Source organism: Tachypleus tridentatus, chromosome 4 (genome assembly GCF_004210375.1).
Source record: "Tachypleus tridentatus isolate NWPU-2018 chromosome 4, ASM421037v1, whole genome shotgun sequence".
NCBI lineage: Eukaryota > Metazoa > Arthropoda > Merostomata > Xiphosura > Limulidae > Tachypleus > Tachypleus tridentatus.
In genome coordinates, this window is record NC_134828.1 from 107,858,166 (window position 1) to 107,876,768 (window position 18,603).

At 35.5% G+C, this 18,603-nt stretch overlaps 1 protein-coding gene across 1 annotated transcript in view; it reads right to left on the reverse strand.

The window, feature by feature from the left end:
* The window catches only part of LOC143249859 (disintegrin and metalloproteinase domain-containing protein 10-like), a 68,116-nt gene that overhangs the window by 5,699 nt on the left and 43,814 nt on the right, over positions 1 to 18,603 (reverse strand). Inside the window, exons 13-16 of the mRNA XM_076500420.1 lie at positions 16,346 to 16,444; positions 15,758 to 15,951; positions 13,275 to 13,480; positions 701 to 865 (exon numbers count right to left, since the gene is read on the reverse strand). Of these exons, the coding sequence (XP_076356535.1) occupies positions 701 to 865; positions 13,275 to 13,480; positions 15,758 to 15,951; positions 16,346 to 16,444 (664 nt within the window). The remainder of the gene's footprint in view (positions 1 to 700; positions 866 to 13,274; positions 13,481 to 15,757; positions 15,952 to 16,345; positions 16,445 to 18,603) is intronic.

Consider the following 18,603-nt stretch of genomic DNA (forward strand, 5'->3'; position numbering starts at 1 on the left):
ATAAGTATTCTTATACGATTCTGAACAACAGTTGTAGGAAACACAATTTACTGGTCAATAATGTCGGACAAACATTTACTTTATATCAAAATGTAGGTTAATTAAAATAAGTATTCTTACAAGATTCTGAACAACAGTTGTAGGAAACACAATTTACTGGTCAATAATGTCGGACAAACATTTACTTTATATCAAAATGTAGGTTAATTAAAATAAGTATTCTTACAAGATTCTGAACAACAGTTGTAGGAAACTTACAATTTACTGGTCAATAATGTCGAACAAACATTTACTTTATATCAAAATGTAGGTTATTTAAAATAAGTATTCTTATACGATTCTGAACAACAGTTGTAGGAAACACAATTTACTGGTAATAATAGAAATGTTCAGTTTGCAATACCAGTTTTTCAATCCTCATATATTTATCCATAAAATATTCCACTAAAATCATGAAGTTAGAGTGAACTTATCAAAAATGAATGAACTTTAACTGGTCACAGCTTGTATGACTAGTTTAGGTCAATGATTTTTTTTCCTATCTAGTCATTATTCTTCACTCATATATATTACTTATTTCCTCCACCTTAATTGTCAAGAGTTCTTATTGAGGTTCTACCCATGCTTTGCCTCTATTGCTAATTTTATCAAAGGTTTAAATAATATATACATTAATGTTGAAATAAAAAGAAAAGGTTACCATTCTTCTAAGCGTGTAAGAAGGTCTACGGAGTGTGTCTGTAATTCGAATTGCCGGTGGTTTCCTTGGATTACTGCTTGGTGTATGTACAGCACAGCATTTGATAAATAAACCCATGAAAATGGCTGCTCCAATTACCATTAACATAACTGCCCACCAATAAGTCTATAAATAAAAATAGACACTTGAATATGCTTCTTACAAGAAATAAACAAAGTTTTCTATAATGAATTTGTTTTTAAATATTAACAGATGCTCTACACATAAAACAATATCCCCATCTGATACAAATCTATCCATGAAAGAATCACAAATACATTCAAGTGACATTGATAACTTATTCATGATTTCCTTTGCAGTTCTAGGCATACGACAGGTAAACTATTCAGCACCTGTCCTGTGAAATTGAGTTTTCTAGGTGTTTTCCTGTTTCCCCCCACATCTAATTTACTGGCTTGTTGGGTTGATCCTAGCTACATCACTGAATTTATAGATCCCTGCCACCAAATGGCCCTGCTAAAAGGTCTGTTGATATAATGTTCTGATTGAACACTGCCCACTTACTTCTTCTATTCTTCTCATTGCCTCCTCTCAAGCTACGCATCAGGAAAGTTGTCATCACAACCATTGTTAACAATAGCCCTGGACTTCCCCCAGCCTCTGCATTTGCCAGACGTCACCAGTTTTCATGGCAGACACTCACCTGATCATTTAATCAACACATTTAATCATTAAGCTTCTTGAAATTTCTTTAACATATTCACATGCGAGGCAAAGAGGGACAATCATATTCCTGGAGAATGTAAAACCTTTCCTGTTTTTTTTTTATTTATAAAATACAGAAACATTTGAAGATGCATTAATACATTTATATATCATAAATAAAATTAATTGAAGTAACACAGTACATATATCACAGAAACAAGCTGCTTTTGAAGAAAAAGTATAGTTTTTATTCTATTTCAAGTTATAGCTTCTACATAAAAGAATAATATTTCAGTCAGTGGTGTGATCCTTCTTGAGTAAACAAGTTTTAATGTAAAAGAAAAGTTTGATTTTTCTCAATGGTGGGTTAAACTACAATTTTAAAACACCTCAATGATAGACCTAACTAAACTATTGAAGAGACTAAGTGGTACATAAATGATACAGTAAACCAATTTTTATGCCAATGACATATAAAGTTGTACTACAGGCATTTGGTATCACACACACAGTTGAGTTAATGAGGTTAATGAGAGATTAGACTGTATAAAGTATCAACTGTCAGGTTTTGTTATATTAAAATTTTTCTACACTTAAAATGTATTTCCAATAGATTTTTACCCCACTCATAAAATAGCTTTTTCTAACTTGTACTACATATATATTCACAAACATTTGTTCACCTTAGCCTTGATACTCCCACTTACCCTCACATGTTTTCATGTGAAGCAGACAAGTGGTAGCACACAAATAAACACATGACAGCCCTCCACCAATAACAGCATGACATAATTTCCAGCAAAGGTGACATATAAAAGAACTGGAAACAGCCAGTCATCCAAATAATGGTAAGAACAAAAGCCCCTAGAATGAAAAAAAATAGCCAAAGGTCTCAACCACCTGACAAAAATGTAGGAAGCTGAAGCCAATCCAAACAGGAGAGTCCAAAACTGGTAGATAGAGCCCTGATGAAAAAAGCAATAAAAAAGTTCTGGGGTATAGGAATGTGGAGATAAGCATCTAAAACATGTACCTTTATCATAGAAAGACCATGAGTGAAAGACCATTGAAGAGACAGGCAGTTCTCCACAGTAATTTGAGGAAACAGTTCAAAGAAGAGAGACTGGTAATGAAAAGCCAGTCCCTGGTTTTTGTGAGTACTGCAAACACACAAGAATAGAAACCTGGCTGAGAGGAATCTACCTCTTTCATAGTGCCTTTGAACTGTTAGGAAACATATTGGCTGGAAATGGGATTCCAAGAAGGATGGAAGAGTATGAGATGAGGGGACAGGGGAAAGAGGAACTGAAATGAAGATTCAACCTTCTGGAAAGAAACCATAGAACCCAAAGGTCTGTGGTGAAGAATTCTCAAATGATCACAAAGTGTAAAAGCTTGGGCTCATTGGACCAGTACCCATCACACAGTTACTGGAACCACCAGTTAACCTCAAAAACCCATGTAGAAAGGACTGGTAAACGAGAGGAATGAGGGGGATAAGATGCAGAAACAGATTTAGGAGGAGGTTAAGACAAATGGGAAACCAATGAAGAAAGGAAGGAGTGCAAATGTGTAAACTTGGCTCTGGTTTCCAATAAGTCAAAAAGACCCCAAAGACATTTTGTTTTAAAAAGGGAGCAATACACAATTCCTGTAAGGAGGGTGGGGATGAACATGCACTGGACAATAGGGCATTCAACTTAAAAAGAGCCTTGTTTTGAGGGAAAGGGTGAGAGAGGACAATCATGCCATTGTAGGAAAAGAAGGATGCAAGTTTTGACCCTCAGGGGAACAATGAAAAGCCTCAAAAAGCAGGATGCAAGTCTCGACCCTCAGGGGAACAATGAAAAGCCTCAAAAAGCAAGATACAAGTCTTGACCCTCAGGAGAACAATGAAAAGCCTCAAAAAGCAGGATGCACGTCTTGACCCTCAAGGGAACAATGAAAAGCCTCAAAAAGAAGGATGCAAGTCTTGACCTTCAGGGGAACAATGAAAAGCCTCAAAAAGAAGGATGCAAGTCTTGACCCTCAGGGGAACAATGAAAAGCCTCAAAAAGAAGGATGCAAGTCTTGACCCTCAGAAAAACAATGAAAAGTCTCGAAAAGAAGGATGCAAGTCTTGACCCTCAGAAAAACAATGAAAAGCCTCGAAAAGAAGGATGCAAGTCTTGACCCTCAGGGAAACAATGAAAATCCTCAAAAAGCAGGATGCAAGTCTCGACCCTCAGGGGAACAATGAAAAACCTCAAAAAGCAAGATACAAGTCTTGACCCTCAGGGCAACAATGAAAAGCCTCAAAATGCAAGATGCACGTCTTGACTCTCAGGGGAACAATGAAAAGCCTCAAAAAGAAGGATGCAAGTCTTGACCCTCAGGGGAACAATGAAAAGCCTCAAAAAGAAGGATGCAAGTCTTGACCTTCAGGGAAACAATGAAAAGCCTCAAAAAGCAGGATGCACGTCTTGACCCTCAAGGGAACAATGAAAAGCCTCAAAAAGAAGGATGCAAGTCATGACCTTCAGGGGAACAATGAAAAGCCTCAAAAAGAAGGATGCAAGTCTTGACCCTCAGGGGAACAATGAAAAGCCTCAAAAAGAAGGATGCAAGTCTTGACCCTCAGAAAAACAATGAAAAGTCTCGAAAAGAAGGATGCAAGTCTTGACCCTCAGAAAAACAATGAAAAGCCTCGAAAAGAAGGATGCAAGTCTTGACCCTCAGGGAAACAATGAAAAGCCTCAAAAAGCAGGATGCAAGTCTTGACCCTCAGGGGAACAATGAAAAGCCTCAAAAAGAAGGATGCAAGTCTTGACCCTCAGAAAAACAATGAAAAGTCTCGAAAAGAAGGATGCAAGTCTTGACCCTCAGAAAAACAATGAAAAGCCTCAAAAAGCAGGATGCACATCTTGACCCTCAGGGGAACAATGAAAAGCCTCAAAAAGCAGGATGCAAGTCTCGACCCTCAGGGGAACAATGAAAAGCCTCAAAAAGAAGGATGCAAGTCTTGACCCTCAGGGGAACAATGAAAAGCCTCAAAAAGAAGGATGCAAGTCTTAACCTTCAGGGGAACAATGAAAAGCCTCAAAAAGAAGGATGCAAGTCTTGACCCTCAGGGGAACAATGAAAAGCCTCAAAAAAAAGGATGCAAGTCTTGACCTTCAGGGGATCAATGAAAAGCCTCAAAAAGAAGAATGCAAGTCTTGACCTTCAGGAGAACAATGAAAAGCCTCAAAAAGCAGGATGCAAGTCTTGACCCTCAGGGGAACAATAAAAAGCCTCAAAAAGAAGGATGCAAGTCTTGACCCTCAGGGAAACAATGAAAAGCCTCAAAAAGCAGGATGCAAGTCTTGACCCTCAGGGGAACAATGAAAAGCCTCAAAAAGCAGGATGCAAGTCTTGACCCTCAGGGGAACAATGAAAAGCCTCAAAAAGAAGGATGCAAGTCTTGACCTTCAGGGGAACAATGAAAAGCCTCAAAAAGAAGGATGCAAGTCTTGACCCTCAGGGGAACAATGAAAAGCCTCAAAAAGAAGGATGCAAGTCTTGACCCTCAGAAAAACAATGAAAAGTCTTGAAAAGAAGGATGCAAGTCTTGACCCTCAGGGGAACAATGAAAAGCCTCAAAAAAAAGGATGCAAGTCTTGACCTTCAGGGGAACAATGAAAAGCCTCAAAAAGCAGGATGCAAGTCTTGACCCTCAGGGGAACAATGAAAAGTCTCAAAAATCAGGAAGCAAGTCTTGACCCTCAGGGCAACAATGAAAAGCCTCAAAAAGCAGGATGCAAGTCTTGACCCTCAGGGGAACAATGAAAAGCCTCAAAAAGCAGGATGCAAGTCTTGGCCCTCAGGGGAACAATGAAAAGCCTCAAAAAGAAGGATGCAAGTCTTGACCTTCAGGGGAACAATGAAAAGCCTCAAAAAGAAGGATGCAAGTCTTGACCCTCAGGGGAACAATGAAAAGCCTCAAAAAGAAGGATGCAAGTCTTGACCCTCAGAAAACAATGAAAAGTCTCGAAAAGAAGGATGCAAGTCTTGACCCTCAGAAAAACAATGAAAAGCCTCGAAAAGAAGGATGCAAGTCTTGACCCTCAGAAAAACAATGAAAAGCCTCGAAAAGAAGGATGCAAGTCTTGACCCTCAGGGAAACAATGAAAAGCCTCAAAAAGAAGGATGCAAGTCTTGACCCTCAGAAGAACAATGAAAAGCCTTGAAAAGAAGGATGCAAGTCTTGACCCTCAGGGAAACAATGAAAAGCCTCAAAAAGAAGGATGCATATCTTGACTCTCAGGGGAACAATGAAAAGCCTCAAAAAGAAGGATGCAAGTCTTGACCTTCAGGGGAACAATGAAAAGCCTCAAAAAGCAGGATGCAAGTCTTGACCCTCAGGGGTACAATGAAAAGCCTCGAAAAGAAGGCAAATGAAGGAAACAGAATGAAAAATGAAGGATAAGGTGAAGCAGATAAAGAAACATTGAAGTTGGGAAGCATTATCAAAGTATTTGGATCTGAACTTGACAGAAGCAGAAACGAAGCCAACTGCTAGGAGTTAAAAAAAGGAAATGCAGACCTATAGTAAACCATAGCATGGGCTTTCATATTTCATGGGGTCTGAGGCATATTGTCCCCTGAACATAATTGACCTGCAAAACAATTGATCTGAACCTTAATGTCTAGCAAGGGGGAAAGAATAGCATATTGGTCCAAATATGTCTTACTTAAGAGGGAAGGGAGTAAAAAAAACACCCCCTCCAAAAAAAACAACAACGAGGTACTGATTGAAAATTACATAAAGGAAAAAGCAAGTGAAAACCAATATCACAAGTGCCAGTTGAGAAGTTGTTTTGAGCTATGCATAGGAGTCAGTTGTGACATGCTACTACAGTTTTTGCATGGTATCACAAAGCTACTTCAAATTAAAAACCATGAGGGTATGTGGGAGTATCAAGGCTATTGGTAAGAAAAATTTAAATCTGCATATATAGAGGACAGTATCAATCATGAAATAGATGGGAATTCAACAGCCTTTGAAAGTTGAATCCACATAATGGGTAATCACCTTGTTTATGAGACTGTCCAGGAATTGAACATGCATATCAATTCATTATGATTAAATATTTGTCAAATGTTAGAACATAACTGTCATTTTTCCACACTGCATTCAGTAGAAGGTGACAAAATAAGAGGTAAGACCATGATTAATCATTTATAATGTTCTATTCCTACAGGCATAAAAATAAGCAATTGCACTATCAGAAAACAATATTTAGAAAGCTTTAAATTATCCTCTAAACTTCTGTAGATGATGCTTTTCCACAATATTTTTGTTTGCTGTTCATTGCCAACTATGCAATGTCTTTTGCTTGAGAAGTAGACAACTGATTATTGAGAGGAAAGTAAAGGGGAGAGAGCTCCATTAATATACTTATTTAATTAAAATCACAGTGATCTTGGTACATAGCATTTCCTATCCTGAACCCTATTATTATGTGGGAAAAAATATCATATCTAGTTTTTTTTAAGTTGACGAGAATACTTTCAGTCATTAGTAAAAGGTGGCAGTTTTCTCTATCAGGAAAAAAACCGGAGAAAATGTAGAGTGATCCCAGAACTATTTTTAAAAGCAGGCTGAACCTGTTGTATGCAATCAGAAATAGAGGGATGGGCAGTAATCCATTACCTCTTTACTCATAATAGTCCATGAGTTGATATGTTCTGGGACAGACATATTTATGACTCAATATACTGAAAAGATGAACCTACTAGCAGTCTTGTGAAACACCCCATTTCAGTGGTAGGTGTAATAGACCTTAAAGACCATACAGTGTAGATTTTGGTGGTTGATTCAACTCCCATTCAAAACCATATCACTTGGGAACCAATATCTAGGAGATGGGAGTTCCCCAGCTGAATAGTATTCCTAGACAGGCATCACTTGCCACAGAACAGGATCCTATACAAAACACAGAGTCACTTTAAGAAAAGGAAATAAATGAAAAACTTACCTACTCAAAGTTCAACTGAAGTGTGTGGTATGGCAACAGACACCAATTAGTATCCAGAATGACCAAATGTAAATAGTATGAGAGGAAAGTGTGTGGTGTAGCCCACTTTCTAGCCTAGAATATCTTTGATAAAAGATGATGGAAGGAGGCAGGCTGGGATAAAATGATATTATGGATGTAGTGGGAGCAAGCAATGAAAATATGATGAGAAACCTAAGACAAAGAAAAATAAGCCACCTGAATAAGTCTGCAAATTCGTCTTGTAAGGTTCACAGATGGAAGAAGGATTCTAATAGAAAATGGAGTGAGAACAGGAACTGAAGAAGGAAGGGATATGTGTAAATTAACATCAAAAACCCTGAAACAGGCAAAGGAGACAATATGAATGGTAACAGAAACACAAAGGAGTACTAAAGACATGAAAGTGCTGATTCTCTCATAAGATGCTGAGGTCTTGAACAAGAAAACATGAATGTAATAGCTATTTGATATGTTGAGAGTGAACACATCCAAGCTACAAGAACTACCTGCAAAAAGGAGTAAAGCAAGTGGGATAAGGAACAGATAGTCATTGGTTCCAAAGGATATTCAGTAAGAGCATGGAGAACAATACTGAAATTTCAATCTTAAAGAAATCCCATTCATGATAGGAATAAACACGACAGGAATGGGAAAAAAAGAAGGTAGAGGGATAAGACCTCCCCATAGGCAGCAATGATTGACACAAACATATCACTGTCAGACATTGAAGTGAAATATGGAATGATGAAGAATGCAAGGGCTTGAAGATAAGGAACAGTGGTGCAAAGACTAATGACAGCAAAAGTTTATTGCATTGCCTCTTATAAACAGGAAATTAGGGCTGTCACACATGTAGAGAATCCAGACCATCCTACAAAGGATCAGACAAAAGTCTGGCATGAAGCCAAAGTGTAAGTAATGAAGGGTTTAACCCTAATAAATAATAACAGAGTAGAAGAGATATAAATAAAATAAGAGTCAACACAGGAGGTGGCTGAAGCAGTGAAAGAATAGGGTCAAAAGTTGTGTAGGTCATAACAGGCCAATGAAAAAGACTCAATATGGAGTGGCTTAGATGACAAACAAGACCCAGGAAAGGAGAAAGATAGGAGAGTAGACATATCTGTAATCATAAATCCAATACAGAGATATTTATTACCAGAACCAACGGATAAGAAACAGAAACCAGAGTCAGGGCCTTGATGAGGGGGGCAAATGTGACCAGTAGAGGAGCATAACCATCAAAATACTTGAGGATCACTCTATCAGGAGAATCTTGTTGGAACAAGATAACCAATCAATCAAAAAAAGGAATAAAAGCACCAAAGATATGAAAATTCAGTAAATGGATGTACAATGAGTGGATCCAGAAGAAAATAACCAGCTTTCAAAAACAAAATGAACAAGATCAGGCGCTCCCCTAGTTAACAGGCAGAAGAGACAACAGTCAAATGATTAAAATGAATCATAACCAACCTGCTTTGTACTAAAGTGAGGAAATGATCCAACAGCCAACAAACTGCAAGAAGTTCTGAAAGAGTGATGTGGAACTTTGACTTGACCAATGCCAAGCAATGTTTTGAGAATCCATATATGCCTCCCAACCTATGAGATGTATCTGATAGAAGGTACAAAATGGGAAAAAGAAAGAAAAAGAGGAATGCCAGCCAGGGTGATGCCTCTGCAGAGCCACCAGGCAAAAAGACCTGTAAAGAAGGAAAAAGGATAAAAATGGAATCTAAGGGAGGGGTCCCAAAAGAAATTCCACAGATCATGTAAATGCCACTGAAGGTCAGTCAAAGAAACATGACCAAAAATATAAAAGGGCTTCCATTGATGCCCAAAGTCTCAAAGGAGATAGACCAAATGCAACTGAAAAGGAGAAGGCTGGATCCAACTAAGGAAGGAATTAAGGAAAACCCAGAGAAGGATGAAACATAGGGCCAGGAAAAGAAATTACTTCTCCATCTAAAAACCCAGAGAAGGATGAAACATAGGGTCAGGAGAAGAAATTACTTCTCCATCTAAAAACCCAGAGAAGGATGAAACATAGGGTCAGGAGAAGAAATTACTTCTCCATCTAAAACCCAGAGAAGGATGAAACATAGGTCAGGAGAAGAAATTACTTCTCCATCTAAACAAGCCAACCCATGTATAGAGCTTTCCCAAAATCCCACCAAAGTGAAAGGTAGGACTATATTTTGAAGCCAAGTGTCACCAGATAGACACACAGCCAGAAAAGGTCTAAGATGGGTCTCCAATCTTCCATGATTTTGAAGACAATAAATAAATGGAATTACAATCCTGATTGAGTGGGAACCACCTGTTTGATGGCTCCTTCATGTAGGAGGTCTCAAACACACTCAGCAAAACAACTGGATGAGTTTCAATCCCAAGGAGGAGGGAATGAGATCTGGGAAGTTGATAGAAGTGGAGCAGAACTGAAAGCATAAACCTTCAGATAGAACATCTAGAACACAAAACTGTCATGAAGTGAAGCCAAACTAAACATACCTATAGAAAGTATTCATTACTGACAAACTAACAAATCTTAGAAATTTGTAGTCTGCAAAGTTAATAAATATAATAAATCCACAAAACAATGAAATTTTACCAAAGACATAAAACAATAAGTAACATATAATGTACAAAATCACAAAAGGAACTTATAACATAAAAGACCCAAAAGTATAGAGCATGTAAGCCCACCCTAAGAACCTATAAAACAATGGGCATGAAAGTGAAATCCACCTTGAAAAATATGAAAGTCCTAAATTACTCATTGTGGAAATTAGATCCAGCCACACAAGCTTGCTAAACATGAGTACACCTATTGAGAATGTGTAATACATGCTGAAAAACTTATCACAGATATCTTTGGAAAAGAATACCTATCCCAGCAGATTACTTGGAGACACAGTAACAGCTAAAAAGTACTGTGGAAAGAAATTTTCACTCAGTAGTTAAATCATTATCCACAAAAAATTAAAACATTAACGGAAAAGAAATTGTTCACCAGATGTAAGATACAAACAAGTCACAAACTAAAGCTAGAGGCATCAGCAACCTTGAGAAATGGGGACTTGTGTCAGAGCCATTGTTTCCTATTTCAGGAATTCTATCATCTGCCATATTAAATCTCCAATTCATATGAACAAATCAGAATTCAGAAAAGAGAAATACTTTTTAAAGGAAGAAGCAGAAACAATAGAAATTAAACATAAGAAGTTGAAACAGATATACGTTTGTAATCAAACACAATCAAAATTTTGTAGTCAGATAGAGAATGAGTTAGAACATGACTATACACTAGAATGTGAATCAAGAAAGTGAGGATTATTCTAGAATAGTAGAGGAAGCTAGCTGCAATAGTACAGACTGCACAATATGATTGGTGGAGGGTTGTCACATGATCAACTAATGTTCTGAAATGGAGTAAAATTGATTGGGTATAAAAGAGTGTTGCACCATTAGTGAAAATGTTTTTAGAAATGATTAGAGTTGCAATCAGGATTAAGATAGTTTTATGTGAAAGGAGGTAAGACCATTTCAGAATAAAGACAATGTAGAGATACAAGGGAAAATGGATATATAAAGATAAGCATCCAAGACATTCACCTTGGTCAATAAAATGCCTCAAGTAAAAACTCCAAAAAGGGTGAAAAAACAACAACAATTCCATGTCAGAACATGGCATTTAATGAAATGGTCCAAGTTGGAGAATAGTTGTAGGAACATCAACTCTGTTCTGATAACAATTTATAAACAACCAGAAATAGAACCCCAAATAAGGGTAATTGAACATTATTATAGCATCTCAATTGAGAAGAACCCTTATCAATTCTGACAGACATTGGGGAGAAAAAAAAAGTGTTTCCAAAGAGGAGGGAAGTAAAAGGTCTGTGATGTGTGAAGGATGAAAAAAGGAAAATTCTATCCACACATGTGAACGTGTGCAAATTATCCATATAAAGAAGCACTAGGAAAGGGGAAGAAGGAGGAGTGCATGACACAGAAACAGGTTATAATAGCGTTGGGAATGTGAAAAACTAACAGGAAAATCAACAAGAAGGTAACACTATGGACTCCAATAAAACAGGAAGACTCCAAAACACTAACAGTTGTCAATTAGGCTCCAAACGAATGGCAAGAAAGAAATGGAGGAAGGAGACACACTAGAGTAAACAGTGCATACAACCAAATATTTAGGTATGAAATAAGAGAGAAAAAAAGGAGGGTATAAGTCTCCTCAAAAAACTCACAGAAGCCTGATGAGGACATGGTGAGAAAGAGGTGTGTAAGAAAGGGTAAAGAAGAAAATTGGGAAGTGGAAGATGCAAATGAGAAAAATGGGTCTGGGAAAGTTACATTACATTTTTAGTATGATCCCGATGCCTGAATGAAAGACTCAAAGGTTTGAAAGCCCAGGAAAAAATGTTTTGCAGAGCGCAGAATGTAGCTGGTTACAAATCAAATAGTATGAACCCTGAAATCTGTATAGGATTAGTAAGCTAACAAAGAGACAAAGGGAATGGTTACACTGCTCTACAAACAAAGGAGGTGGGATAAGGGTGTCCAAAATGTCATATTACAAACCAGAAACACCAAGGAGTGATACATTTGGTTCTGATACAAAAATCATATAACATCGTACAACAAAACCCAATTTGCAGCAAAAGAAGGTTGGAATCACATAACTCAAACTCTGAAGCCCAAATCCACACAAATTACATTTGTTGTACAGTGGCAAGTGTTACAAAAGAAGTAGTAGTTGTAACACTAATTTAAGAATTGAAAAAAAAACGTTGACTAGATATAACAAATTCAATCCAGAAATTCCCAAGGAATAAGACATAATGTAAAAACCACTGTCATTTGTTGAACCAATTAGACAAAATATCAAAAAAAGACTAAAGTGAAACATTTGTTTTATGTATGCCAACTAAGAAGTGAAGATTGGCTTTTACAGCACAGAAAGAGTCAGCTTCACTAAGAGTGTGTTGTATGCTCATCTGCAGGCAACAAATCAGCTGTGATACGTGAAAACACTTGCACGTAGATGTAGGTGGGTGCACAAGGCTAGTGACAAACAACAATTTTTACATGTAGAGGGAGCATTTGCTGAGAAAAGCTATAATGTTGAAAAGAGGTAAGTTATCATATTTGAATTTCACTAATTACAATTCCAGAACTCTTCAGGACTTTAAGGACCTGTGTAAAACCTGGACTATGTACCTGTCAAGTCTTCTTATACAATGTTACTGTAGTTTTGTGTCCATAATCTGGTCAAACATGGCTCTGGAAGCCAGTATTCTCATAAAATGGAAGATTTAGAAAAAAGTTTCTCAAGACATGTGGTCCAAGACTGGGAATGTAATACTGCAAAAAACTTGCTGAAATGAAAACTGTAGTGTGAAGCACAAACGTAAAACCGTTGTCACCAGCTTGAACAATCTCCAAAATGAGGGAAGCCCATGCAGTTTCAAGTCCAGCACATCATTCTTATAAACGGCAAGTAACCCTCAGCAAATTCTGTACACTAAATATCTTTAACAAAGTTAGCCTTTTATTAGAAGAACAGATAAAACTTCAAAATTTCACTCAGTTTAAAACTTTCATTCAAAATCAACATTTAAAACTGATCTATACAAAGTTTTTACATTAGTAACATAATGAAGCAAGATTTTGCAAAAATAAATTTGATAAAATTTTTTTTATTGGATTTATTATTAAATCTGCATGCTCACCATCATCAGCACCTTGTGTAATACGTGTTCAAAAATCTATATATACATAACAGTAGCCACATCTTAACTACTTAAAAAGTAATACACTGATGCTAGCCTTACCATCACAAACTCCTTGATATCCATTAGAGTATTTTTATCCAAGAGCAAGTTTTTAAGTCGAGCTAATGGCCCTTCAGCATCTACAGATCTACACACTTGAAACACGTCACAGTAACCCTTGAAATTGTTACATGGTGAGCCTGGTCTAAGTTTTAATTTCTTAATATCTTTTATCTTGTCAATACTCATACAAGGCATATTTTTCCCTGTAAAGAAATCATACTGTAACTCTATTAAAGTATAAGTACAGCAAATTATTCTTAAATAATAATAAGCAGAACATCAAGTAAATTTACCGTTTGGTGAAGTCGTATGATACTTCAAACTATACTCACCAACTGGTAAGCTAAATTTAAATACACGATTATTTTAAAAGCATAAATACTTTTAGCAAGAAAGTAATTCATGCTACTAAATAATCATACATAGCAACAACTGGAGATATTTATTTTGGTTAGTTGATTATTTTTGCATGTTTTGATACTAATTAATTAATTCATCTTCAAATTTAGCAAAAGGTCTAATGGCAATACTTCATTTATTTGGATGGTTAGAATAATCGAAAACAGTAATAACTGTGACATTAATTGGTTAAACTGCAATTCTGATTATCGACTTTTTGTATCTCAGAATGACTGGTATGGGTATTAACACTTTTACTGATAAGCAGAGAACAACGTTTCGACCTTCCTAGGTCATTTTCAAATGAATTTCTCGTCATCAAGAATCAACGTTTTGCATTACATTTCATTAAGCTGATGCTCATAGGTAATTAATTATTCTAATTAAGCCTGTCATTTGCCCACCACTACTGTCCACTCTGTCATCAGTTGGGCACCCCCAATACTAGTGGCATTTTTGGATCTCAAAAATAAGTGCTTATATTGAAGTTAATTTTAGAAAAAAAAAAATTGTTTTATCGGTCTCAGTTAACTAAGCATAAGTAATCAGAAACAACTACAAAATGGTTTTACCAAAACTTGAAATTTTGTTCTTTGAACACAAAACAGACCATGGTTAAATATTTTAGCACACTATGTCCAGTCATGCTTTATCTGAAGACCATGCATCTTAACAACAGTCGTACAGCAAAGTTTTAATTGCAAAAGGCTCTCTTATAAGACTGTCATGTACAAAGCACACTATATTTCCTTGTTTGCTTTACAAGATTGATTCAGTGTATAAGAAATGGTTTCAACAATCTGATCATACAGAAATCCTCAGGTGCTGCATCCAGCAACTCAGCATACGTCTTTACATGAAATAGAATGGTCACTTTCTGCAGTTACTTGATAAATGCAAAGATTGAATGGGAAGTATGATTAGAAACCTAATACTGTTTAACTCATATCCTGTTTGCCTTTATTCCAGATAAGATATTCTTCTTTATAATGTTTTGTGCTGATATCCGAGATACATGGATGGCTTTTGTCACAGGCTTTTTGTGTCTGTAGAATCTCACCTTAGACAAAATGCCACTTATGGCACAAGATGGATACAACTAATTGCAGGTATATTTCTGGATGGTCCTGGTACTTCATATTAATCCATATTACTTCGTTTTCCAGTGCTATTCAATACAAGAGATAACTCCATTTTGGAAATTTTAAATCCCTGATCTGTACACATTTTTATGACCTAAGTATATGAATATTTTGTGTCATCAAACTACCTTAAAAACATCAAACAATGTCAAAATGTAGTTCTGATACACTCCATTCCTTTGTAACTTTATGTATCAGCTACAGTTTTCACATGAGTTGCTGATTGTGTATTCAAAATAATTTTAATATCATATATTCAACTCTCTGTAGTCTACACAATACGTAAAAAAAAAGCATCAAATTGACCATTAACACAAAAATAAAAACTCACGTAACCACACCAAAATCATGTTGCACCTTACTGCATTTTTCAAAGATGTATGACCACCTGCTAGTAACAGTAGAAGGCAGAGTAAGGAAAATTTTCACTAAATGTCAAATGAATGTTCTGAAAAATTTTGATTATTTAACTTAATTAAACAAAAGCCATTGAATTTCATGAAATAAAAAGCAATAAACTCTGGATATACTTGATTTCTAAAATATTCATACCTTGAATAGATACAGAAAGTATTAATTTATGTTACTACCAAATGACAATACTTTACTAGCCAAGTCACTAAAAGCCACCTTAAGTATATGGCAGTCTGAGGTATTTAATAAAAAAAGCTACATAATTTACACTGATGACCTTGGTGAAAGGAACAAAAATTAATTATTTTTATAACACTCTACTTTATTTTTACTTATGATTGAAACAGTTATTGTGTTTATACTTCAATATCATGATTTAAAAGTTTTGAACTACAGATCTAAAAAGATGAAAGACATGGTTATGCAGAATTAATGTCAAAAATGAAAACTAATGCTAAGATAAAGTATTATTTAATACAAAAGATTAAGAAATGTCAAACAAGTAAAATAGATAAATTAACAAACCTATAGGTTCCTTGCAAGCCACATCACACATTCCTTCTTTTTCACTGATGTTTTCAGTCAGAAAGCACTCTTCTAAGTTGTATTTTTCACATATTGAACCGACACACTGACCATTCCAACAAACCTGGGTTTCTCCATTACATACAGTTTTGTTAGCTTTTGGTGATGAGTCTGGACAATCAGCTATTAAACCAGTATCAACCAGTCACGGTAAATACAATTTTAACGAGACATACTTGTTCCCTTATATGAAAACATTACATAAAGTATGTTACTCAAATCTTTAAACCTATCAGCAGTAAGAAATTATACATTGAGGTTTATTTATGTACAGTCACAAACTTTATTGGCTGCTCACTTGAAGAAACTATTCTTTATTAAAACTTAAATTAAAATTCAAAGTACCTTCTCATCACGTAGAAACCAACGGTATAATTTTAATCTTGTATGTCAATTACAAGTTCATACAGTTTTCGAACATCAGTTACCTTGCACACCAGCTATAGCATGAAAATCAAAGTTATTCAATAACTTTTAATCAATTCAGTAATTTTAAAAAATCCCCAGATCACTTCCATAAAAGGATATTCACAAAGGGCTTCCTTGCTGCACTCAGACTCATCTCGACATTTTATATTCTTCTCCTCAAAATCACAGGATTCCTTGCAACAAGGGCCTTTACTTGGGCTATATGATGGCAAAGAAGTAGATGTAGTTCTTTACTTGTGTTATTTTACAGGTTTGGATAATCAGATATATTTGTTAAAGCACCTTATCTAGAATATTACCTAATGTTCCCATTGGTAAACTGAAGTATAAGTACCTACGTAGCAAGCCAGGTTCCTTGCATACACAGTCTGAAATGTTTATTTCACCTTTAAGTTAGTTAAGAGGTTGTATTGAAAGTCTCCTGGACAAAGTGTCTGTAATACAGCCATATGTATAACTAGTATTTGTTTTAGTGTTTATTTAATGTTAACTTACCTATACACACACATTTTGAATAACTTCTATTAAGCAACATGGTAATTAATTATTAATTAGGAGAACTACAGATAATCTATGGTTAGTTGCATGCATAACTCAAGCAGCTCTACCAACATATTAACAATGGTACTAGTATTAAAAACATTCTATATGGCTACTAATATAATCAACAGTGTGAACAGGCCATAAAAAGATGTTAGCTACATTCTTTATAATATCAATGCAGCAGCGAGATATGTTTAACTTCACTTGTATAAAAAAGGTAAAGTTCTAGAGCTGACACCAAACAAAGCCCACTACTATGTTTGTATGCTATGAAGACTAATGACTTGCAACGTTCTAAGTGATTGCACCCAAATTCTATGCAAAATAGTACTTCTCAATGTTGGTTACTATCACTACTATCACTCTATACTAATAAAGAACAAACTTAATATTAATTGTGCAAGCCTATATTGTTGTATTCATTTACTGTACAATGGGTAAACCTTCAATGCTTTTCTTTTTAAGTTTTAGTGCCATATAGCTCAGTAAATGAGGTGTTGTAATTGAGCAGTATACATGACATATTAGTATGGACTAGCTACTGGATACCAGCTAAGTCTTCATTATTAACTTCACCTAATGCTACAGGTAGAAAATCTCTACTATTAATTCTTCATTTATTACTGCTGACTCCTCAGGAAAACATTACGTACACAGCAGATCTTTACAGCCATCATACTTCTGCATTGTAGAGAGAAAAGTTATTTGTTAAATTTAGGAACATTTCAATTTATACTCTCAAAGTAGAACAATCCTCAAATACAAATACAGAGAGTAAAGTACATTATATCAAAAAACTTTTGATTAAGCAAATCTACATATTATGTTACAACCACAGCCAGCATAAAGTCACAGTGAAATGACATGAATCAGAACTATGTTTGGAAAAGTCTGGAATTTTGTTAACAGTTTTTGGGAAAAGTATGTAATTGCTCTTTCTGATGCAAAGTATTCATACACTCAGATCATATATACATGTGTGTTCAGAGTAAGGAAACAAAATGACCAAAGTTTAGACATCCTCTTGTACTGAATGACAATCAAAAACAAAGGAATGTGGATCATCCCAGGGCATTAAAACATCCAAAAAGAGACTTCCAATAAGTCCTACCCTAATCATGGTAAGCAAAGTTTATAATAAATGAGAAGCCACAAATATAAAAGGAAACATAAAAAGCCATCCTTGTGCCCTAGATACCAATAGGCAACATAAAAATAATTTCTTTCTAGAAAAGTGGCACAACTGTAGCTTCTATTATATATTTATCAACAATAATTGTAGCTTCTATTATATATTTATCAACAATAATCGTAGCTTCTATGATATATTTATCAACAATAATTTAGCTTCTATGATATATTTATCAACAATAATTGTAGCTTCTATGATATATTTATCAACAATAATTGTAGCTTCTATGATATAACCGTCATTAAGCACCAACAGAATGAAGATATTCTTGTCAAATCACCAAGCACAGTGCATATGAAATACTGCAAAACATGGCTGTCAAAAAACATAACATGTTACACTCATACACTACATGCCTTATGGAAAACACACAGGTAGGTGGGAACCAATTTAGATGTGACAGCTTCATGAGAAGCCACATATTATGAGATAGAACTTGAATGAAGGTAGCAATATGAACTACTACACTATAGAGAGGCTCCAAAACTACTGTAATATTGTGTAAAAAGCTTTTGTAATGATGTATATTACAAACTTATTTCTATCACTAGAAGCTATGTATGAATTAGGAAGGAAAATTATAAACATACATGTACATGAAATATATATATATATATATCAT